The sequence below is a fragment of the Carlito syrichta genome, unplaced genomic scaffold (genome assembly GCF_000164805.1).
Source record: "Carlito syrichta isolate Samal-C Ts95f unplaced genomic scaffold, Tarsius_syrichta-2.0.1 Scaffold303225, whole genome shotgun sequence".
NCBI classification, from domain to species: Eukaryota; Metazoa; Chordata; class Mammalia; order Primates; family Tarsiidae; genus Carlito; species Carlito syrichta.
Window position 1 is genome coordinate 342,106 of NW_007247321.1, and position 26,308 is coordinate 368,413.

The following is a 26,308-nucleotide window of genomic DNA, read 5'->3' on the forward strand; positions in this document are numbered from 1 at the left end:
CACCTGCTGATTTGTTCCCTGAGGGACTAAACAAAGGTTAAACACACACACACACACACGAAGAAAACTTTCAAGTTTTAATTTCTGAATTACAGCCTATTATATAACAGGGAAAAGATGACTTCAAGTATTTGTGTTTGTCTGGTTTGGTTGTGTTTTTTTTAAACCTGTATATATATATATATATATATATATATATAAAGAGAGGAAAAAGAATGGAGTAGTATTATGCATGAGGAAGGAAAAAATTATACACATATGTGTAGAAATTCTTTCCATTCAATCAGTGTGTCCCATGGGTCTAACTGTTTGCTTCTCTTAGACTCAGTTCCTCCCTTACCTTCAGAGACAGAACTCTAATGAGAAAACAGAACTCAGGTGAATGGCGAATCAGAATTTGTGAATATTTATGTATACATTTTTGATATGTAGTGAGGGTCATGCTTTAATCTTTCCATAGTTGACATTATTGTTAGTATTTTCATCTGTTTCAGGGCTGACACATTTTAGAAGTAATTGATAAAGGCTATAACTATTATCCATTTGATTGGGCATAGAAGAGGATTTTAGGATGTATGTGCAATGGAATAGACTGTTCTCTTTACAGTAGTCAGGTGACATCTCTTCTGCTACATCCTGTTTCTTACCTTGCTTCCTAGCACAAAGTCACTGCTCCCCGACACACTGATAACATTGGGCCATGCACTCTGCTTAACTGTGTGGGAGAATCTGTCCTCCTTTCACTAAACTTTCAAGAGAGCACCAGTGCTGCCATGTGTTTGTCACACCCCTAATTCTTAGCACAGTACCTTGTGCTAATTCAATGGTTCTTAAAGGCTAGTCTGGGAATTCTTGGTAGTCCTTCAAGAGATTTTCAGGAAATCTGCAAGGTCAAAATTATTTTCACATAATACGAAGATGTTATTTGCCTTTTTCATTCACATTTGTTCACAGGAGTACAGGTGAGTTTTCCAGAAGGTATATGACACGTGATAATGCCATCACTTTGATGGCTAATAAAATGTGTGCTAGTGTTTTTAAAGATTCAGTTTTAATTTCGAATGTGGTAAATATTGCTACATGTAGTTCACTTAAACAAAATATTCCTGGGGAGTCCTAAACATTTTTTAATAGTGAAAGGGTTCCTGAGACAAATCATTTAGGAATGTCTGTGCTAAATAATAAGAGCTGACACTCGATACTTTTCCTTGCTAGGTAGTATGCTTAGCATTTTGTGTATATTAATTTATTTAATCCTCAGAAAATCCTATGACTTAAGTACTGCTATCCTAGTAGTTTGGGCCCAGAAAACTAGTTCATCTGAAGTCCCAAAACAAGACATGGCCGAGGTGAGATGTGAAACCAGGCAGCTGTCTGCTAGCACCCATTGATACTGATAATCTGATCTATGTTGAGAAGTCATTCATTGCTTCTTTACTCAGTGGCTTCTATGTGCCAAAAACCACAGCAGGCACTGACAAGAAAATAAGAAGATATAGATCCTTCTTTCATCCATTATAAAAACCACCAAACTTGAATTCAAAAATCCATTCTTAACGATCATTTCATGTTATCCTTCAGGGTCCACTACTTTGAGTAATCTCTGAGTCCTGGTTGCTTCATTTTAAATAATGAAAATAATATCTATAATTCTCAGCACTCAGTAAATAATAGTTTAGTCCAATATTCTCAATTTAAAAAGTCAGGAAAAGGCATAAATTCACTTTGAAAACTTTGAAATATAGGTGCTTAAATGGTAAGAAATGTTTAGGTACATATAAAATAAATGACATTTCTAATTTAAGTTTAAACTATTCATAAGAGTATTAAAAACATAATTTGAAATGTCTTCTTATATTTGAAACCACAAGGTAATATCATGACATAGGTCTAAGTTGAAAACTACTAGAGTACATTTTAACAAAACCACTGAAATGCTTAAATGTTGAAATCTTAACTTAAACTGCTTTAATGTTTTGAGGGTCTCTAAACTTAGATACTCTCCTTCTTGGTCTTATGTATTTCACTTAAAAAGGAAAACCATAATTAATGCGGGCATTAAATTAATCACACCAAATTATGTGGTGAATTTTTAAATTGATGCCCTTAGGTCTATAATGCTATGAAAATAATCTACATTTCAATTGATTTCAACATATTTTTTAGTTTTTGTAGCTCTGAAAATTACAGATTTATTTTAAAATAAAACAAAAATGTTTTGAAAGAGGAATACTGTTAGCAGATTTAACATTAGTTAATGCAAAGGATATTTATCAGTTTGACCTACTTAAAAAAATTTATACAAATCTTTCTCTAAAGTTTAAATAAGTTTATCTGATCAAAATTGTATAGATTTAATTTGCTATTTTTTTTAAATTCAGGAAAGAAAGTCGTATTATTTCAACTAACTTTTGTTTAGAATTTTGGAGGAACGCTGGATTGGCAAGGAAAAGAGGTAACAGCTGCATCAACCATGTGTCTGAGCAGTAACATCAGAAGGAATAACAAACTCCAAAATATCAAAACACTCATTGGAACGTCAGACCAGCTGAAGGGCAATCAACAGTGGTAGTGAAGGTGTTCTGAACTTGCACTCTGACAATAAACTGGGACATGTATCCCCAAATACATCTGTTTATTTGATATATATACATGTATTTTTACTACACTCTTGTTACATTATAAAACATCAATAAAATAATAAAGGGGCTTCAAAGACATTGTCTATGTTGAGTGATAGGTACTGGGATACTCATTTAATTATCTCTTTTATAGTTCAAGTATACATTAAATATATTCTTTAGTATGCCTGAAGTATTCCATAACAAAAACAAAAAGAGAAATGACAAAAATAAAAAGAAATTCAAGTTCTAATAATTTTCTGAACTCCAATTTTTTGAAATCATTGCTCAAGGGCAAGTAGATTAAATTGACACAGGTTCTTAGATGCCATCTTTCTCTTGTTCACCCCAGGATATATCCTGGCTTCATTTGGGGGTTTCTGTGAAGGAACAGCTTGGATGGACACAGCATAAGATGAGTTTGAGGACTACAAAAACATCTTGTGTCAAGACACAAAGTGAACAAGTCCTGTATCTGTTTCTAACTTTACCTTGAAAAAAAAATTCCTAAAAACCCAGTATGGGTTAAATAGACTAATTTAAGTCACAAGCTTCTAAAACCGCTAAACAAAACAGCAAATGTTAAAATAGTATAAACATTTTTTTTAAAGTACACATATATGTGTACATATATTTATCTTTATATGTATAAATTTCATGATGCAGATCAGTACCCACAAATACTGAAAAAAAATGCTAGAGTAATTGAGAGTAAGAATCCAAACCAAAGGTGTAATTACCTTCAAACATTTTACCTGTAGCTTCCTCTAGTGTAGCAACATCAAGTCTGGGACTGTAATTTCCATAACCAGCAGCAGTAAAAGCTCGAATCTGGAAAACATACACTGTTCCTGGTTTCAGGTTATTAATGGAGGCTGAGGTGGACTTGGTTTTTACTGTTGAGTAGGTTCGTTCCCTTTGATCCTAGAAACAATGTTTATAGAAAATATTTAATTGTGATTGCAACCAGACAATTTGACAGTCAAATCTGGCAATTTATTTTAATTTGCTCCATTGTTTTTTTGTAGAGGTGACATTGTACCTTGTAGAATATTAGAACATTGAGTTGTTTCTAAGGTAATATAAAATGTAAATGTGAAACATGTGCCTTTGTTGTATAAATTTAAAGAGAAGTAATTGTGTTAAAATATTTATGATGCTTTTGTTTTGTTGGGACAGGGCATTGTGTCGAGAACTATTTAGTCATAATGCAATATATTGTTCTATTGGTCAAAACATGGGTATACCTGTCAAATCTATGGTTTAGTAGTGGTCATCATGTAAAAATATAGTCCTCTTTTTTTTTTCCTAAATGTTATTCAATAAGCAAAAGAAAAAAAAGTTAAAAGTTAACAAAGTTACTAAATCAAGAAATTCAGTTAATACTACCACTGCACTAACATACAAATTATTTTCAATAAAAACTGCATTTCTCACAGAATAAAACAACTCTGTGATGTAGTATTTAATGAAATATTTTAAAATTAAAATTACCAATAAAATTCAAAATATATTATTTCTGGTTTCACAATATTCTAAACATCACATATTTCTTTTTTTTTTCATTTTTCAGGTGTAAAAACTGTGGCTTGTAGAGTCTATTAAAATAATAAAGTTATATTTTTATTATAGTTTTCATCCTATCAGTGAACATATTTTATGTACACACATACATAAGCTTAAGACTGAAATAAGCAAAAAAATTCAAGCATACAAAAAAATCCATCAAAACAATATTTAAGTAAATAAAAATGTAAAGCTTTACTGATGCGATCATCATAGGCTATTTATGAATAAAAGTTAAAAAATTGCATTTCAAAATATACCATTTTTAGATAATTCTTATATAGTTTATAATAAAAACATGCATTCAATCTTAACTGGCAACAAAATTATTCACTGAAATCTTAAAATGTCAGCCTGGTTGTTTGACTTGCCTTCACACTAATATTTGCAAAAGAGTAAATAAATATATACTTAAACTCATTTTAATGAAATTGATCTGTCATCACCTACATTGTAATAATTTATAAAATGCTATTTACATATATTTTATACTATATATATTTAAGATAAAATACACAGGTATTACTCAGAACAAATGATGACATGCTTACATACAATGAAATGCAATACAATACTATTATTGTTTTCTAATAGTAGTTTAATTTGCAAATTTAGTCAATGCAGACACTCTGTTTCTGTCTTGTAAAAAAAAATCTACTTGAACAGATTTATTTCAGGGTAAAAATTTGCAAAATATTTCAGAGTACATTGTGATAAACTTCACTCTTACAACCTAACTCATTTTTTCAAATGTGCTTTTTGTTTTTGAAATTTGATATAATTTCAGCAGAGACTATATCTGTTAGCATTAACAGGAAAATATAGATATAACAAAAACAGCATTAAAAAAAATGATCCCCTCTGAAACATTTGATAGGAAAAGAAAGGAGGCATATGAAATGCAACATTGGCCATGAGGTCATGAATTCATACTGTAAATAATAAGCAAAAATATTTGAAACATTAAAACAAATCTTATTTTTCTTCAAAGAAAACAATGTACCTATTATCAATGTTCTATTTACATTTCAATTTATTCAGTCAAGTCAACTCAACACCAAAGGTTTTCCAAAGCTTTGGATCCTTGTTTTGTAATTGTCTAAATGGCTAAAATGGTTATATATATTACAGCACTTCAGCCAACTCAGTTAAGCCAATAATAATAACACTTTTTACTATTACTAGGATAGTAATAGTTTCAAAGTTTCAAACCTTGAGCCAGGTCTTTCTGTGAGGTAGGGTTTTGAATCACGATTTGTAAACAAGGTTTCTCTCTTTCCAAATGAGATAGAAATGCATATACTTATACATTCAGATATATCACTATTTACTAAAATTTAGCCATTATAAGGAGATTAAAAAGGCAGCACTTGAGTTTTAGCCATACTATTTTTCCTAGTGGGAGAGGTGTAAAGAAGTGGTAGAAATGATTGGTCTAACACATAAAAAATAAATATCAGGAAGAATTTAAAGCGGTAAAAAAAAATCATTTGATTTGTAAGTCTGGATAATACTGACTGTTCATTATGAAAACGATTCTTATTATTTCAAATTACTAAATTATTTGAGGGTACCACCATTATCACTGAAACCACATAAACTAAACAATCCAGTAAGGGCCCAACCAGACATACTAAAAAAAAAAAATTAAACGATGCATTGCTCTGTGTTGTGTTTGTATGCAATACAATACTATTATTGTCTTCTAATAGTAAAACTAATTTGCTCTGTACTAAAACATCCTACATCTATTATAATATCAAAAATGTAATGAATATATATGATACAACACTTTCATTTGTATAACACAGAAACTTAATACACAGGAATCACAATTAAAATGATGAGCCAGAGATTCAGAGAGATGGTTATTAAGAATGGCTTAAATTAACTACCAAGTTTGAAGGAGCTCCAAATAGTTGGCATAATGACCAACTTCAGTCTACAGTACAGTAGAATGACATGAGACACACCGCACACTGTTGTACATTTCAGCTGCTTTTAGCACTTACTTTCTCGTAATACTTAATTTCATATTCTGTGATGACTCCATTGGGATGCTCTGGTTCCTGCCAGGAAAGCTCGACACTCCGCTGCAACACTCTCTCCTTCATTACTCCGCTCACTTGCGAGGGAGCTGTTTGGACAAGATGTGTCAATAAACAATGAGAAAATTCACTGGATGCCTCAAATCAAATGTCACAACTGATCAGTCCCATGCTGTGCCAGTTTCATTAAGGTAAAAGAAAGCACCTTTTCATAGCTCACAATTCAGAAGCTAATGAATATTCAAACAGGACCTTATTACTGTTCATAAACCTTAATAGAAATTTAAATTAAAGTGCAAACAGCAGAAGATAGCATTGTTCAAGTTAGTGAGAAATGGAAATGATGGGGCTGAGAATGACAATTAAGCAAATGAATACTAATTAAGGCTAGAAAATATGATTTCAGATTAATCTCCAGTGATAAACTAAGTCCAAATATTTATTTCATATACAAAAGCAATAAAAAACTTAAAACAATAATATTATGCAAGAAAAAGTCTGTGAAATGGCTACTTGACTCTTCAATTAGAGAGATTATACTTTTTAAAATGTCTTCATGTTTCATTTCAAGTGTGTGTATCCCCAAAGAAATCCAAGTAACCTTGGGAGAAAAGTGTACACTTTCCTAAGTCAAGACGCAAAGAAATGTGAAAGCTATTGCTACTGAAAATATGTGCATGAACACACATATACATACAGACTTGCACATGTAATTTATACCTACGTAACCTAGACTTCAAACTTTGAAAGGAGCAATTCAAAGCTACAATCTTGGTTTCTCCTTCTATATAGATAATAATATGCTTAGAGTTCTTTCATTCTAATTAGTGACATATATTCTTTTTGGTAGCTAAGTCTGTGGAATGTAGCAAACTAATTTGCTCTGTCTAATTTGCTCAGTGATGATTTACTAGTTGTCTACTCTGTCTAAATGAGTAGCTGCACTGGCTTGGCTGAATTTCAGTGGGGTCATTATGTTTCATGTATCATGCTCTATCTCATTCTGTAAAATATTTTCAGGCTGTTAATTTAATTTTCATATGTCTGAAATTGTTAATAATCCTGCTGACAGAAAAGCAATTATATGAGACCAAAGCTGTTTAAGCAACCTTCCGGTGTTTATCCCTTTGGCTTTTTGTTGTTGTTGTTTCTTCTACTTCTTAATATATTCTTGTATCAATGTCTAGAAAACACATTTTTCACTTCTTTCAGGCTTGGTGATTTTGAAGGAAGGACATGGAAGATGCATGATTCCCATTTCCTCCTAAATTACTAACAGAATCATAACTAGGGCAGATTAAGTGGGACAACTTTCCCTTGGAGGGGTGCAGCTGAAGTACTCAACAAACCGTGTTTACAGACAAAATGTATTTCTGATGTGTTTTCAATGAAGCTGATTTCTAGTAAGACATCTGATTTTTGTCATAATTCTTGAAATCTGAATATATGCAGGAAAGAAGAAACTGTCTCTAAAGCAACATGTCTCTCTACCCAGAACATGCTTAGCATAATCTCAGCAGACTGCCACGTTCAAGAGCTGCTTCTTAGAGTATGAATTGGAAACAAAAACAATTAATTGTGAGTTGAGATTCTAGTTGACACGTAATTTCTAATAGTGTAAACTTCCTTAGCAAAATCATTCAAAAATTATATTTTGACTAGTAAAAAGAACTGAATGCAGCACAGGTGAGAATATTGCGATCAGTGGTCAACACACTGACTTACTGAGTTGGGCTGCCGGTCTCTTAGGAGGGTTTATGATTTATGTGTGCCACTTGAAAACAGGTTGGCAGGAAATAGGTTACAGAGCTAGGCTGTGTAAATTTCTAGGTTTCTTTCTAATATCACACATAGCTTAATGTGACTTTCATCATAAGTAAAACTGTAAGACACTTTGCTTGGCTTCTATTCCTAAATAGTACGGGGAAAGAGGCAGAAGACATTGATTTCCTCAAGTTATGAAAAAGTCTTGGGATATAAATCTACCTCATTTAGTTTCTGATATATCAAAGCAAGACCTAAATATAAAACAAGACTTGATTTTTGCAAGTTACACACTAAAATTACACTTATGATTTCATCCTTGAAACTAATTTACCAAAAAAACTACAGTAATTGAGGATTAGAAAAAAGGTGCCTCAAAATACATTTGAAATATATATTTTGAAACTCATATCACAATGCTAACACTGCTACAATGTATTTTCTCTCTTGTATAAAGAGCAGTGTCTGCGACTATACTCTTGATTTCTTGTATATTTCTTTTTCAAAAAATCCCTTGCTGATAATATATCAAGTCACACATTTTAAGAGGGTCAGAAATGGAAGTACTAGCACATGGCCCTTGAGAATGGATAAACTGCATGATAGGAAAAAATCACTGTCTTATGTCCTTCAAATACAACATTTGGTACAGGAAAACTGATTATATTTTCCCTCGAGTTTCAATATCTTAGGTATAAAGAATATACAAGTCACAGGATATACAGCTTAGAAAAAAAACCATCTCTAGCGTAGTCAGATTCCTGCAAGGTTATTGTTTTCAGATAAAGTTATACATTAAAGTAAACTAAAGTGGCAGAAGGTATGCTAATCTTAAAATACAATGTATTCTATGGTTAATATATGTGACCTACTAAATTAATAATATTGTAACATTCTCACTATGAATATGCTCACTCTTACATCAAAATAGTCAATTAACTACAATCTAAAGTTCATTTCTGAAAAGGAACTGTATTCAACTGAATTATATACATATTTAAGAATGAATTAGGTGTTATGACATTTAAATTATAATTTTCGTAAGTATAAAAATGAAATCAAATATATTATAATTAGAATTGATATGAAGATAATAAATAGTAACCACCAATCATAAAGTTCCTGAACTGAAAAATGTAGAAAAATAAATACTACATGAAGAGTTTTTTTGACACTAATTTTTCATAGGGTTTCTACCAAATGATTAACAGACTTATTTCTCACTTCAGTTTCTAGAAATATTCAAATATAAAAATTAATTTCAACGGTGGAACTTTCTTTGCCCTTAAAAGTCTTCAAGATCTATCAGAGACATAAGATATAACAAATAAACAAAATATAAAACAGACTAAGCCATGAAGCACATTATTAATCACATTTGGAATCGTCACAAATACAGTGAAAGACGATCTTAGGAAATTCAAAATTGGTTTCCACAGTTCAAAGCAGTAAATCTCAACAGCATAAAAACAAAGTTGATGAAGCTGATGAAACAGAAAAGCAAAAGTCTAATGACAGGCAGAAAAGTGAATGTGTGGAATGGGTTTGTTAGTATAAGCCTTTGAATTGAAAAATATAATCAGTCACAAGAATCGTGGGTTTATGTACAGACCTGAACCAATCAGCATTTTACAGATTTTAAGCTTCAAGCATTCATACGTGGGCTTTGATCTTAATCAATTTCCAACTAAAATCCAATTACAAAAGATATATTTAATTTACAGAATGGACTTTATTCATAAGGGCTACATTCTGCTCCCCCCCTCCCCAACATGCTAAGCTTACCTATATGTAAAGGAACATTTCTTAGCATGAAGTAGGAAAAACGACAATTTTCAAACATACCAGAGTAGGCAGAATGTCCCACCAAGATGTCTATCCCCTAATCTCTAAAACTTGTAAATATGCAAATGACATGAAAAAAGTGACATTACAAATGTAATTGGGGTTATAGACCTTAAACTAAAAAGATTATCCTGGATTTTTTTTTTCCCAGTGAGCTCGATCTAATCATATAAGCCCTTAAGAGCTCACAGAGATGCTGCAGAAGTCAGAGAAATTTGAACCCTGAGAGGGAGTAAACCTGCCCTTGTTGCAGGGGTCCACATGGGAAACACGAGGAGATATGGGGGCGGCCTTTAGGAAAAGACTGGCTCTGGCTGACAGGCATGGAAATGGAGACTTCAGTCCTACAAGAGAGGGAACTGAATTCTGCCAACAACAGGAATAAGCTTGGAAGTGGATCGTCCCCAGAGTTTTCAAATAAGAGCCCAGACCAGCAGATAACTTGATTTCTGCCTCGTGAGCCTGTCAGCCGAAACTTGCTGTATCCAGACTTGTGACCCACAGAACTGTGAGATAATAAATGAGTGTTGTTTTAAATTGTTAAGTGTTTGTGGTTAATTGCTATGGCAGCCAAAAGAAAACTAATACATCTAGTCAAGGAAAAAGGTCGACTTAGTGAAATTTTTATGAAGTCTGTGAAAAAAAGTTAGTGATATCATGGTTAAATAATGTGATATCAAATTTTATGTTGGAATAGCATGGAGTCAAGGAATATTGATCTTGTTTAAGATCCCAAACACAATATTTTATAGGAAAGAACTTTTATCAAGTTAATGAATTTGATTTGGGATTTAAAAGGTAATTCATTTAAACCCGTCATTTCCCTGCACTTATATGGTCTAATTGAATTTCAACAAAGAGTGAGATGAAAAAAATATGTCTGCATTTCTAAGCAATATATTGAAGCAAGATGGGTCAACAAACATGAAATGACCCTTCATCAGACACCTCACGTGGTTAAACCTACTGACATTTGTCAGATTACCATTAGGTAAGTACGGAAAGTAAAAGTGAAGCTCTCGTTAAAATATAGTCAAAGGAAAACCTGATACTAATAGAATAATTATCTTTCACTTATCGTTCTGTTGCTATATATTATCAATATGAAATTATTTTTACAATCCTTTGAAATAACAAACGTGTGTATAATTATGAGCTCAGTGTTTTATAATAAACAACTTTCAGCTTTCTTACTCTTCCCCACAAGTGTTTTATTTTTGCACTACAGGACAAATATATAAAATACATATAAATGTATTTCAATAATAAGATACTAGACCCTAATTATTCATGGTCTAGTGTAGTATCATGTAACATAGCAATCTACTTTGAGGGTATGTAGATATATATATAAAAATGCTAACACTTAATTTTACTGAACATCAATTTCCTGTATGTGGAAGAAAAAGGATCACTAATAATATCATAAGCAATAAGTACACAATTTTAGCTTAAAAAATAAGCACAGGAACTGGGGGCAATTGAGTCTGTAGCAATTATGAGCAATACATTTGGGACAGATGTCTGTCAAATGATCTTTGGTAAGAGAGAGGCATCATCTGTAGTTAAAATAAATATACATTTCACTGCATAATAAGTAGTTGAAAAAAAATCAGTCGGAAATGAATGAATGTTTTTCAAAATTAAATTATATGATTTGCTTTGCTACCTACTTAACCACACCAAATAGGACGATAATGCTTTCTCAAAATGTAAAATGCAATAAAATATATAATAGAATGTATTTCTAAATAAGTTCAAATGACAGTTATTAAAAAAGACAACTTGAATAAGAAAATCTAAAAGTTCTGAGAAAAGTGTCTATAAAGTTGAGCAAACAAAGCAGGACCCAAGTCAAGTAAACATGAGTTACATCAATATATTTCAGTAGAGTAATCAAAACAAAAGTCATTACTGCTTTACTATTTCTTCAAGCAAGAACAGTCCTGTTCTTTAAAATAATGATTGTAAAAAATGATCTGACAATATATCTTTCTGGGAATAAAGTTAGTTTTCTTCTCTGCTATCATTAGATTATCAGCAACCAATTATTTGGACATTTTATTAAGTACTGTTGGAGTGAGCATGTCCCAGAAAAGTCTCTAAGTAAAATGCTTTAAGTGACAAAGAGGTGAGAGTTGTGGAAAAGGTTACTGATGGCTGTTGGTCCTAATATACATACTAGGACTCCTCCTAATCTCTGCCAAAATACTGGCTAAAATATCAACTGATACAGGGTTAGTCATTCCTACATTTTTATTTTAATAGAATTCCTGTGAATATACAAAAAATATAATTTTGAACACAGGAGGCATAAATTAGGCAATTTTCCAGAATTAGCTGTCTTATTCATACTAGTCTTATTCACAAAGAAATAATTCAATGATGACCTAATATGATAATTTACAAGGGTTAAGAAGCCTTTGACATTGAGTCACACGTGTTATTTTTCAATCAACAAGAAATACTAATTTTTACTGCTAAGTTCTATTCAACAAATATTTGTTTGGCAATTACTATATGCAGGTCATTGTGGATTTTTTTTTTTTTTTGGATGCTTAGTATTTATAAAATTATACATATACCGGGGGTGCCAAAAATGCAAACATATTTTAAGAGATGTTATCTATGTATTACTTTCAGTTCTCCATATTCAGAAGTGCCTGGATGCTGATGGTAACCACTTTAAGTACCTCCTGTAATTGCAGAAGTCAAATGTGACTTGTATTCATTTTTGGCTTTTGGTATATATTGAGTATTATAGTTTTTTTTTCCTTAAAATGTGTATACATTTTTTGGCACTCTCCCGTGTGTGTGTGTGTGTGTGTGTGTGTGTGTGTGTGTGTGTGTGAGCTCTTTTGTTGCCTTCTACAACTCTACAGAGTAGGTACTGTTGCTCTTTCTATTTTATTGGTGAAGAAGTTGAGTCTTTAAAAATTAAGTAGCATCGTCTCAGAAAGGGGCAGATTTCAGATTTAATCCATGTTTTTAAAGTCCTAATTCCCAGTTTTGTTCAACGACACTGCAATCATTCTAGGCTCTGGCACTTCCTGAGAACAGATACTAGAAGAAAATCCAAGCAGTCATTCATTCATTTAATATTTACTGGGAATCTATGATGTGCCAGGACACTAGGTTTGAGGGCTATAAGGGTGAAAAGACCTTTCGGATTCTCTTCAGGAGGTAGTCTTAAAACTGCAGATACCAGAAGAGGTTGAGTCAAACAGGGATTTTTAAAATCACTCTAAAAAATGGCAAACGCACATACTTACTACCAAATTAAAACAAATACAAAGGGATGAAAATTCAGTCTCTCTTGCAAGCTAGTTCCCATATCACAAAGGTATGTTTATCTAAAGCAACACCTGGAAGTAATTTCTTAGGGATCCTTTCAGAAATAGTCTACGTAAATACAGATATATGCTTTTTATATGAATAGTCAATAGTGTAGTTTAGAATCATATTTTTTCATTTACAAAGTATTTTATAATTTATATCATTTAATCCCTGTAGATCTACAACACTCTTTTATCAGCTGCTTTGTAATATTCCCTTACGTGAATGCACCATGACTTATATGACCAGATCCCTTATCAACAAGCATGACCTTTCTCTTAAAAACTTAACTTTCAAATTATGATGCAATGAAACTACTGGCAACCGGGTAACTAATTAGCAAGTCATCTAAGGAAAGAATAATATTTCAGAGCAGTTTCGTGCCCACAGATAAAAATAGGTGAGTAAGGTTACATGAACTGATTAGGCAAAATGTGGTCATTGTTAAAACTCATTTAGGCTTTTGCTTTAGAAAAGAAAATAAGGGCTAAGTAAATGTATTATCGCAAATGTTCTAGAGAAGTGCCACTCAGAGTATAGACAGGCTACTCAAAGTGTAGCTTCTAAGAGAAGACAGGGAATGGTGTCAGAGGTATTACTTTGATGCATAAGTTCATAGCGTTTGTTTTTGGCATGGCAACATGGCGGAACTGGGAGTTTGTCTATTGTTGGTCATTTGGAGTGACAATGTCGCGTTTGTGAAGATGCCTTGCATTTTGCAGATTTGAAGTAAGCCAGTGCTATTTGCGGGCTAAAGAAGATGGAGTGTGAAGTGGGAAAGACAAACACTTCCGACGTATTCTGCTGTTTGACTTTAACAGAGGAGTGAAGGCGGTGGAGGTAGCTCAGAACATTTGTGTCTACAGGGGGGACACTAATGGGGACAGCATGGCAAGAAAATGGCTTTTCCTCTTCAAAGAGAGCCATTTTCTCCACATTCAGGACGTCCACTGGGTTTTGATGAAGACAGTTTAGACACTTTAATCCATGCTGATCCACGTCAGTCAACTTGAGAATTGGCAAATATGAGGACTGCGACCAGTCAACCGTCAGGCAACATTTGCTTTCCATGGGCAAGTGAAAGATGCTATGAACTTATGTATCAAGCAGATACATCAACTACATCAGTGGGCCCTTTTTTACTGTTGTTCAGCTGACAATTTCTCCTTAGCAAGACCATTTTGATGAAAGAGCGTTTCTTTTTCTGTGCACCTTCCTTGATCATTTTCTTTCTGGTGCAAGCTATCTATCTTCCTATGACATTTGGACTAGCAGTGACTTTTACAAGTACTCTAGCATAAGTCTTAAATACCCTTCACTGTGACACTAAAATGTCCAAAAGGTAAGATCACGATAACATTTTTACTGATTTCTGACGAGAGCTGCGGTCATTAATTCCTTCAATGTATAATTTTTCATGACTGATTATAGTAAATAAAGGGTTGTATGGTCTGCAAAGACGATGAGCCCTCAGTTCCTACCTTCTAGGAGATTTTAGTCCAGGGAACAAATTAGAATATTAATATGCACAATTTAAATGTAAAACTAAATATAATAATATCGATAAAATATAAACCAAGCGCCAACAAGTTCTTGGAAGGCAGTAAAAACAAAACACAGATATTTTTCCTGTTGCCAAAAAATTATTTGTAAGTCAGTGTTTTACTGGTATAGTCATGCATTTAAACTGATTCAGGAATGTAGGTATCATATCTACAATCTGCAAGAGATAACTTTATATCATTAAGATAATCATAAACTCAGGTTCAAAAATTGGGCCCATGATTTTCTCTCTAGTGGCCTCCACCATTAAGTAAAATAACTTCTTGAATCATTCTTCCTCCCCTTCATCTAATATAGTAGAATTCTCGTTATGTTGATAGTTGAGTGACTGTACAATGTCGCATTTGATTGTTTTATGACTGTCTATCTCTTCGGCTACTCTGATGCTTCTTGAAGAAAGAAAATTTAGAGAAGCGGAAAGGTGTAAGAGTGAAAAGCATAGGCCAAGAACCAGCCTAATGGGTGTGAACCTGGGATCTGTTGCTTATTTGCTGTGTGACCTTGATCAAAGAACTGAACCTCTTTGTGCCTAGTTTTTGCAAATTAAAAATAGGGATAATCAGAATATAGAAGTCATAAATAGGATTGATATGGAAATTAAATGTATAAGTGCAGGGTAAATATTTAAAACCATTCTTGGCACAAGGTAAGGATTCCTGCTCCCTCCCACAAAAAAGTTCATGTATCATTATCCTATACTGACTTTATCCATATTAAAATTTCTGATGTCTGGAACCCACTCTGGAACATTCTGATTCTAAGATCAGATTCAGGCATCAGTATATTTCAGACACTCCAAAGATAAAGCTGATGTACAGCTGGGTTTGAGAACAATTCTTCCGAAATTTTGACAGGAACGTAAGTTGTTATTTCAAGGTAGGATTCTAGCACTCTCTGTAATAAATGCAGGTAATATTAGGCTTTAAATATTAAATTGACAGTTTTCATTCTATAGAAATTTCAGTAAATGACCAATTTATATAGTTTATACTCTATTTTATATGTAAGAGTTAGAAAGAACAGTAAAAATTCAATGTTTAGTGATTTAGAAAAGATACATCATTGTAAGAAAATGAAATAACTATCAGAATGAGAAGAGGATCAACAATATAAACACCTTTCAAAATGTTATAATATACATTGGGCAGGGAGAAAAATATAGATGAAACAATTTTTGAGTGACGAGGAAACTAATATTTTGACTAATTTTTAAAAATCAATTTCATACTTGGACTATCAGGTCATCTGGCTCCATGTCTAATTTTTCATGAATCAATAGCCAAAGGCTACATTAGTATAAGGCCAACTCCATATCTATGACCTTAATTTAATAATGGAATATTCATAGAAACGATGCATTAGGAAGTATGCTGCAGCTCTGGCCCACAGCCAGACCCCTTTTAAATAATAAAAATGAACCCTGGAATAGAATATGTACACATGCACACAGACACACACACAAATTAGTTACTGATCTGCTCTGCAGGTCATCAGAGTAACATTTTCAGGTATGCACATTCTGTTGATCTTGTAACATATTTTTATAGAGAAATACGTTGTATTTTAATCACAAAAAATATTTTTTGCAATTTCAGTTGACAATTTTTGAGTTGTTAATTTAGTCCAAATGCCATGCTATGGATATCTTTAATTATAATTTGGGTAGATTTCTATTCAAATTTCTTACAACATGAAATTATATTATACATTTAAATTATCTAAAATATTTTATATATGATGCTAACCATATTTTCTTACAAGTACATCAATGTAATAATTTAGATAAGATTAATTTATATACTATTGTGTGTATCACAGAAATGGATGAATGATTCTTCTATGCAATAACACATATAGTAATTTAACGTAAATTTATAAATATCATGGTGTGATTAAGAAAGTATATTAGTTCCTCTTCCTAAGTACGTATACAATACTTATCATATTGTCTTGTATATTATAATATTTTGAAAATTCACACATTGGTTTACATTTTAGAAACAGTAGGGCATGTATTTAAACAACATATAGGCTGTTTATTAAGAACAGGATCCATGAGAAGAAAATTAAAGAAAAAGGAGATGTGAGATTTGCCTTATAGGCAAATCATACACATTAGGCTAAAGATACACATTCAGAATAAATTATATTTTTTCACTTAAATAAAACTTGCATTACTAAACACCAACTGTGTGCTTACCGTGTGATTACATTGCGTTTATAATTTCCCCAATATTTTCCCATTCTCCAGAACTTTTCATTACTATAAAATCAATGCAATAAATTGTAGCCAAAATTTTAAAAAATAAATTAAATTGATTAAAAACTGAGTTCTTCATATATAGTAATAAATATAGTTTCATAAAACATTTGTTCTACATGTGTGCATATGGATATATGAAACTACAGATATACGATACACAATTACAAATTATGATTAATATATTTTAAAATGACAGTCACTGTACTATATGATATGCAATTGAGAATGTATCTGTTTATAAAGTGATATTCATTTGTTCAAGTTGATATAATTCAAAACATAATATAGTGAAATTGTTTGGTAGTTCCATATTATGCCATTCGTTTACACCATCTTAAATGTCCTGGTAATAGTTGAAGAGAATTAAGAATTCCAGTGTATTTGGACTGCTATCAATCCCACACTTCTATTTCTTATTACTTTTAAATTTATTTCCTTTGTTTCTTCTGCTATGGTGTGGATTGTCTTTGATTGCAGTTTTTCCAGGCTTAAAACCCACATGCATCAAAACCAACTTACTTTCTTAAATATGATTTAACAGTATTTTTTTTCACAGATATTTTCCTCATTAGTGGTTTTGGTCATTACAATTTTTTTTTTTCTCGAAAACCATCACTCTGGTGCTCCTCAGAACTAATTTTATCATCTTATTATTGTAAATGAAATTTTCCAGAAGGAAAAGAAGAAAGAAAGAGGAAAGAAGGATGGAAGAGCAGCAACAGGAGGAGGAGGTAGTGAAAAGGAAGGAAACCCAAAGTAGCTTAAGACTCTCTAACATGACACCATGTAAAAGGTACAATTAGGAAAAGTTATCTGATCTCAGTTGTTCCAGGTACTCTGAATACATTTCACCTCAAATGTATATAAACTTAAAAAATTCCTATTGCTTAATAATGAGATCTCAATGCCAGTCAAGATTTATTATTTTACTGCAAGAACCTAATAAAACTAAGCATTTAGTTGAACACAGTCTGCTAAATATATTTTGATTCACTTTGCACTTGTATTTTAAAGTTGTTAAAAGTATAAGCTAGTTCCTAGGAAATTAATTTGTAATTTAGTTGTTTGTAATTTGGGCTTTATCTACCACAGAAATAGTATCATAAATTGTAGACTGCCAGGCCATCCTATAAACATGTATTTGACTTAAATTGTTGTTAAAATATTGTACATTTGCACAGAAAAAGTACTGAAAAGAATTGTTTTAATATTAGTAATTATGCAAAACAAAAAAATACAATGAATAAAACGTGTTCGTTGTTACTACTGAATGCAGCTTCTTCAATACAGGAATTGAGACCTCCCTGAATTTTTCTAACATTCTTGTGTCTCTTTTTTTTTTGAGTTGGAGTCTCACTCTGTCGCACAGACTGGAGTGCAGTGGCCACTGCAGCCTCGCCTGCTGGGCTCCGGCGATCCTTTCGCCTCAGTCTTCCAAGTAGCCGGAATTACAGGCATGCGCTACCATGATTTTATTGTAGAGATGAGGTCTCGCTGCCCAGACGGGTCTCGAACCCGTGGGCTCAGGCAATCCACTCACCTCAGCCTCCCAAGGGCGCGGGATTACAGGCTGAGCCACCGAGCCCGGCTTCTTGTGTCTCTTTGTCAGTGATGAAACCTAATTAACTTTTGCTTGTCATCTGCCCCTCCCCTTTTGCCAAATATGAAGTTTTACCTTTATTCCTAAGTAGTTTCCAGTCACCAAGAAATAACCACCTCAAAACTAACTAGGGCATAAGTAGAAAGTACACAATGTTCTCAGTCTGACCAGTTATCAGTTAGAACAGGGGTCTATGGTCCATGGGCCAAATCTAACTATCCACCTGTTTTTGTAAAGTTTCACTGGAAAATAGCAGCAGCCTGCTTATGTATTGTCTCCTGCTGCCATTGTGCTATGAGAGGTGAGGAATTGTAGCACAGATAACATGGCCTGTAGAGTATGAAATATTTATTATCTGGCCCTTTTCAGAAAATGTCTGCCGTTCTCTAAGTTAGAGTCTGTTTGACTGCAAGTAAGAAACCTCAAATAAACAGTGGTTTAAGATTGTGGTTGTTGTCTCCTGATGCAAAAAAACCTCCCCAGACAGGCATTTGCTATATTATATTCAGTGTATTGATGACGATTCTCATGGCCTTTCCTCATGGTTTCAATATTGGCAGCTACTGCTACTACAGCTATCACATCCATGTTGCAGGCATGGAGAAGGATAAGGCACTGTGGAATGTTCAGCATCTAAATTAGGAAAGCCAACGTTTCCAACAAGCTCTGGCCATTTTCTGCTTACGTCTCATTCAACTCATTCCCTAGACTGGGAAAATAGATTTTTAAAATTTATGCTGGGTGTACTGCTGCTCTAAAAACATAATCGTAACTAAGAAAGGACTTGATATTTGGGAGATATTGTTTTTCCCCTTCATCTTCTCAATAGCAGAGAAGAGGGAGACCATACACCTAAACTGACTCTGCCTCCTCCCCAATTAATTTATCTTCTGAATATAGAATAAAAAGTACTAATAGAAGTGATTCAGATTCCCTAAGTGAAGGCACCAGATCATGGATGAGAGGTTACATTTTGGAAACTAGAACTGGAGGAATATTTATGATATCACTAACCTCTCATCTGTCAGATTTAAAAGCTAGGTGAGAAAAAAAAAATGGCTGCATTGGGAGCTATTTCAGGTAAAGCTTTTCCTGGGAGGACTCCACAGGTATAGAAAACTTAAACAAGGAAAAAGTCAGGTCTGAAACAGTCACCTCAGGTGATTTAAACATATTTCCAGTGAGAGAAGTAATTTACTAGGTGGCATGAATAACGTGTTAACAGGAATATAGTACTTTCTAAAAGAATAACTTTCAATAATATTATTAATTTAACTATTTTAAACTTGAGAAATACCTATTTGGAAACTGATTCACAGTATTTACCAAGGAATACTTCACTATACATGTCTTAAGTACTTATTATATGCTAAATAAATGAATAACTTTGTGACACTACAAATGATCCTTTTTCTCTTTTATATAACCAATACCTTCCTTTCCATATATTCTTCCTAAAACATTTTATATAATCTCTCCCATGAAAATAAAATTGTTTCTCAAGCCTATATCCCTATCTTCCAGGTAATCTCTCTTCTTCCCTTTACAGCCAATATGACTCCCCTCAAATATTTTTTCTCCCTTTCCTCAACTCTATTCATGTTTCAGCTTTCTCTAGTCTGATCTCAGTCCACCTCATTCCATCAAGTGAGTTATTGTTAAGTCCATCTCATCTTACTACACTTGACGTGCTTTTCTCAATCCCGTCCTCTCTTGGATTATCGGTAGCATTAATATTTTTAATCTTTCTCTCTTTTTCTCCTTGGTTTTCATGGCACACTTTCTTCTAGTTTTTCTCTCATCCATCTGACTGATTCTTTTGTTTCCTTTGCAAACAAAAGTTATCCTCAACCAACAGTCAAACTACCTCAAGGCCACCTGGAAAGATGTTCAATGTGATTAGTCATCAGGGAAATGCAAATTAAAACCACAGTAAGATATCACTGGACACTCACTAGAAAGACTCTAATGAAAACAAAGAGAAAATAATAATTATTGACAAGAATATGAAAAACTGGGATGTCATATATTGTTGGCAGAAATGTAAAAGAGTATAGCTACAATGAAAAAGCATTTTTTTTAAAAAAAGCGAAATATAAAGTTATCATATGACCCAACAACTTTGCTCTTAGTTGTCTACACATTAGAAATAAAAACATCATTTCACACAAAGATTTAGATGTGAATGTACATTGCATCATTATTCCTGTAGCCCCAAAGTAGGAACAACCTAAAGCTTCACCAACTGGTAATCAGATACAAAGGAATACATACAGGGGCACAGAATGAATCAATAAGAATGAATGGACATACTACATGGTACAGAACAGAAGTATCTCAGAAAGACATCACGCTAAGCAAAACAAGCCAGATAGGTAAGACTCAGATTATATTATTCTATTTATATACAATGTTTAGAATAGGAAATTCTACAGAGACACAAAGCAGATTTGCAGTTGCCAAGGTCTAAGGGTGGGAATGGGAGTGACCGAGAATGGTGTAATGGAAATGCTCCAATACTGGATTGTGGTGATGGCTGCACAACTCATTAAATTAACTAAAAACCATTGAATTATACGCTTGAACTGGGTGAATTTTATGGCATGAAATCATACCTAATGAAAGCTGTTTAAAATACTCCATTAATTCACCATGACTTTTAGAATGAAAACCAAATCGTTAAGAAAACTTACTGTCTGAGCCCACCTACCTTTCCAGGCTCCCCTCATTTTGTGCACCCCACACACTTTCCCACTCCTCAGCTGTGTCAAGCTCCTCTTCACATTAAGCTGAGATGTCATTCTAACTGCTCCTCTCTTAAAGTAACTTTTCCAATTTCTTTAACTGGGTAAAATTCACTGGATAAAAGTGCTATAACACTTTAGAGAAGCAAATCGACGTGTTTGCATGATTATTTGACGAATATTTGTTTCCCCCACTAGACTGTAAGCTCCAAGAAGGTGGGGAAGGGTCACACTGATAAATATGTTCCCATTATTTATCATGGCACCCACCTATAGACCATGCATTAAATTCCAGCTTAATAAACGAATAACAACCCTCAGTTATCTAAAATTTCCCTCTAGGAGAGGAAGCATTTTTTTTTAAGCTCAAGGTTAATTATTTGCTCAAATTAAAGTACTAAAACATCTTATAGAACTTTGTAAAGATGTACATAAACCTTAACATCAACCTATATTTTTGACTAAGTGCTTGCAATATATATTGCAATTCTCTAAAAGATAGATATTATAAAATTTCAAAAGATAAAAAGAGGAAAACAAATTAGTGAAACCATGTATACTTAGTTAGAATGATAACTTGAAAGTAAAGTATTAATTTTTTTGGTAATTTTTAATATATCACTAAGATAAATTTGATAAAAATAAATTCAAACTATTAATGCACATATCTTGTAAACCGATAGGTTTTAAAAGTATGCAGTATAAATTTGCACACAGTATTCTGAGGCTTTCTTTTATGTTAAATAAATATTCAAATGCAATTGTGCATTTGTATTTGCAAAACTCACAATGAATATATATAAATAAATATATATTTACTGAATATTTATTTAACATAAAAGAAAGCCGCAAAATACCATGAGCAAAATTCTCTCATTACATTTTGTCTACGTCGCTTAACAGGAATTTGGAGATCAAGTATGACATATACAAGGGGGTTCCCCCAAAACCTAAAATTATATTTTGGAGAGCTGGCCCTTTGTTTTATACCCAAAGTTTGTTCCTCTGGATCAAACATTCCACCAAAGTTTTTATCTGGAATTTTGAGAAGGTTGCATCACAATCTGTGGAAGAAACATCCTGAGTTGTGGGAAACAGGTAACTGGATCTCCTTGTAGCTCTCTATTCAAATGATAGCCAGTACATATGAAATAACATTGGAAGTGTTTTCAACTGTGTGGGTCAATTTGCCAGGTCCAATTCAGAAGAGGTGGGATTAGTCCCTTAAATCTGATAACATTCAATTTTCTAAAATTTTCCTCTGGAATAAAAAGAATCTCTCTCTTCTCCCCCATCCCTTTTTAAATTTTAATTTTATGTTAATTATTCAGTTTTCAATCCCTTTTTCTTTAAACCATTAGACTATCCACAAATATCACCCATGTTTGGCAACCTGAGTTATGAAGCGATACAGGATATGAGTCCCTTCCACTGTAGGATGTCTCACAAAACATCATAGTGATGCTCTCCAGATGCTCAGTGTCCTAGCATTTTAAAATTAGTGGCCCAATAGAAAGTGTCATAAATGATTCATTAAAAAGCAACTCTAAGGCTGGGCATGGTGGCTCATGCCTATAATCCCAGGACTTTGGGAGGCTGAGGTGAGAGGACTGCCTGAGCCCACGGGTTCAAGACCAGCCTGGAGTCCAGTGGCATGCTCACAGTCACTACAGCCTCGACCTGCTGGGGTCAGGAGATCCTTCTGCCACAGCCTTCCAAGTAGCCAGAACCACAGGTTTGCCACCCTCTGTTAATTTATTTGTTTATTGTAGAGGTCTCGCCAAGTTGCCCGGGTTGGTCTTGAACACGTGGAACTAGGCAATTCTCTCACCTCTGCCTCCCAAATTGCTGGAATTGCAGGCGTGAGCCACCACAACCGGCCTCCTTTCCCTATCTTAACTCCTGATGTTGGAAAACATTCAATCATTTATTTATCATTTTATTCAAAATTGTTCATTGTGTTTCTATAGTGTAGCTGTCATCTAGGCACTAGAGACACAGTAATGAGCAATATTTTCAATATCATGCCCTTATTGGACTCAGGAGGATCCTTCTGCCTCAGCCTCCTAAGTAGCTGGAAGTAGCTACAGGCCTATGCCACCATACCCGGCTAATTTTTTAATTTATTGTAGAGATGAGGTCTCACTAAGTTGTCTAGGCTGATCTCGAACACCTGGATTCAGGCAATCCTCTTGCCTCTGTCTCCAAAACTGCTGGGATTATAGGCATGAGCCACTACACCCGGTCAAGAATTTATTTTTAATGAATTATTCCTTGTGCAGTATTCTGAAATAAGAACTTTTTGAATTTAACAAAGTACTAGTGTTTTTATGTTTTTTTTTAAAGTGAAAGACAAAAGATAATTATTATTATAAGCATCTAATCACACAGGTTAATAAAATATTTGACAAAAGCTGCAAAACAAAGTAATATACCACCAATAAAATACAGATAATGAATATTTTTCTGGTGCCAGATTACCAATTTATGTGTTTAAGAAACAAGAAACTATTTGTTAGATGCTTTGCACTGATTCATTTGGATACCTGCACATTACTCCCCAGATCAGATACAAAAGAATACTTGGTCACTGAGAATACACAAACACATATGCAGATGCACACACCCATAAACTGTATGTGATATAAACAGAATAAATTCCATTATACCCCAGAGTTAGAAAAAAAAATTGTTTTTCAAATCATTCTAGAATAAATTTTTTTACATACTTAGAATTCAACAACAACCCATGATTAAGTTTGTTTCTTCCTATGCATATATAGTTAATTACAGTAAACAGAAAGAAAGTATATTGCTAGAGATGCCTTCTGCACTCCTTCACAAGCTTTGAAGTCATGTAGAAAATGTTCAGTTCAAACTCTGGCCCTTATTCATGACATCATTGCACCCAAGTTGCTAAATATTCTGAGCCATATAGTTTTCATCTTCAAAATGGGAGTGATAAGGATGTTGAACAAATTTAAAGAGCTGGACATGTGAATCTTTTAGCACAGTGCTTAGCAATTAGCAGTTTTTCAATAAGTGTATAAAGAAAACATTATATTTGAAGAAAAATAAATGTGAAAGTTGACTTCACAAAAGAGTACTTAAAGAAACATTTACATACAGTTCCTTTACATTATATTCTTCCAATGCAAACTGACATTTTATAACTTAACATAAATATTGGAACCTTGAGTATTATGATTTAGGTCCACAGAGATACACTATACATAGTGATCTGCTGAGTTGCAGATTTGTACCGTCTTATTCAATTATCATGTCATATTCAATTTATTTTTATTTTTTGTGTTAATAGATAACATAACTTGGTATATGCTTTATAAATTTAAGAACCACCCATATAAACAAATTCTAACAGAATGATAATATTTGCTATATAAAGTATTATATGGTAAGCTCTGGATATTAGTTCTAAACTAATATTTCCTGATTATAGTGAATTTTCTTTGCTCATAGTCTTATTTTTTATTTTAAGTAATTTGAAAGCACAACTTAACATATCTTTATAACATCTATCATAAATATTCTAAATGTACCTTGATGTTTTAAATTAATTTTAATAACTCTCAATGAAGAATGGTTAACGCTGAGTACCTTAAGCTCAGGTGTGACTCTGGGCATGTTATTTCATTTCATTGTGCCTTATTTTTCTCATCTCTTAAATGGAGATAACAACAGCAAGGTTTAAAAGGTTGTTGAAAGCATTAAATTAGAAAAAGTGGAAAGTGTATAGCATGATAAGTATACAATCAATGCTAGCTATCATAATATTACCACAGCCTAGAAGGTCTGTCATGGGTTGACCTCTGTTTATTTTTCTAGCATCAATTATCTATTTTTTCCTTCTTATATCCACATACTTAGGATTGTAAAATATGTTGAAGTTTCTTTAACAGGGAAACATCTCTTTTTTCTTTCTTTAACAGTTCATGCTGTTCCATGCATCCATGGTTGTAACTTCCTAATTATCAACCTGAAACTCTAGCTGGCTGGCAGCTTCCTGCTCACAACTCAAAAAGTTCAGCTTCTCTGTATTTGGTACACACTTCAACCAGAGCAATTACCTGCCTTATGTATTCATCCTTTACCAGAGCATGAGCTCCACTGGGGTAAGAACTGTATCTGGTGTATGATCGCACACTCATGCACTACACAGTACCAAGCACAGAGCAGGCACTTTACTGGTGTTTGTGGAACAAATAAGGATTCTTTGACATTTAAACAAGCAATGCATCTACTAAAAGAAGCTTTAAGACAGTTTTTGCCTGGGAATACAAAAGTATTCACATCTCTAATGCTATCCCAAATATCTAATGCTATATCCAATGCTACTTAATATTATGTTTTTACCCTAGTATTTTGCATATCTATGTCCACATCATAGATACCAGTTAAAAATCAACAGCAGATATTGGGAAATTGTTTCCAATTTGTTACTGGAAAATTGCTGGAAAAGACAGATGGAAATGGAGTACTCTGACTTGTATCTAAAAGATTTGTCTTTTTGTTGTTGTTTTATTGTTGTGACGGTGGTTCTTCGGTTAAGTTGCCACATGACAAAGCTGACCCAGATAAAAGGTTATGAAGTGTCACTGTATTATGCTATTAATACATATTGCTTTACATCAATATCTGATAAGTTCCTGTTATGTTGATAGGCTCAGCAAACTAAAGTAGGTATACACAAATCAGTTATTTTACACTAATGATAACTTACAGAGAAACAACTCATCATCCTCAAATTTTCATTTTTTTGCTTACAACTTCTGTAAACACTAGATAGAAAGGCAAACAACCTGGTAACCACAGGTGATAGGAGCAGAAGACTGTGATGGAGGAGTATTCAAGATAAATATATCTTCCTGCCAATGCTCCATTTCTAATCTTTTGCTCCCATTTTGAAGACATCAAATCTTTATATTCATACTGATCTG

At 33.2% G+C, this 26,308-nt stretch overlaps 1 protein-coding gene across 3 annotated transcripts in view; it reads right to left on the minus strand.

Annotated features, from left to right (window-relative positions):
* EPHA7 (EPH receptor A7) overlaps positions 1-26,308 on the minus strand; it is a 168,746-nt gene that overhangs the window by 24,772 nt on the left and 117,666 nt on the right. For 2 of the 3 annotated variants that reach the window (XM_021712381.1, XM_021712382.1), the window contains exons 5-6: positions 6,200-6,324; positions 3,362-3,545 (exon numbers count right to left, since the gene is read on the minus strand). In XM_021712381.1, coding sequence (XP_021568056.1) covers positions 3,362-3,545; positions 6,200-6,324 — 309 coding nt within the window. The remainder of the gene's footprint in view (positions 1-3,361; positions 3,546-6,199; positions 6,325-26,308) is intronic. The other variant, XM_021712383.1, reaches the window with a different exon arrangement.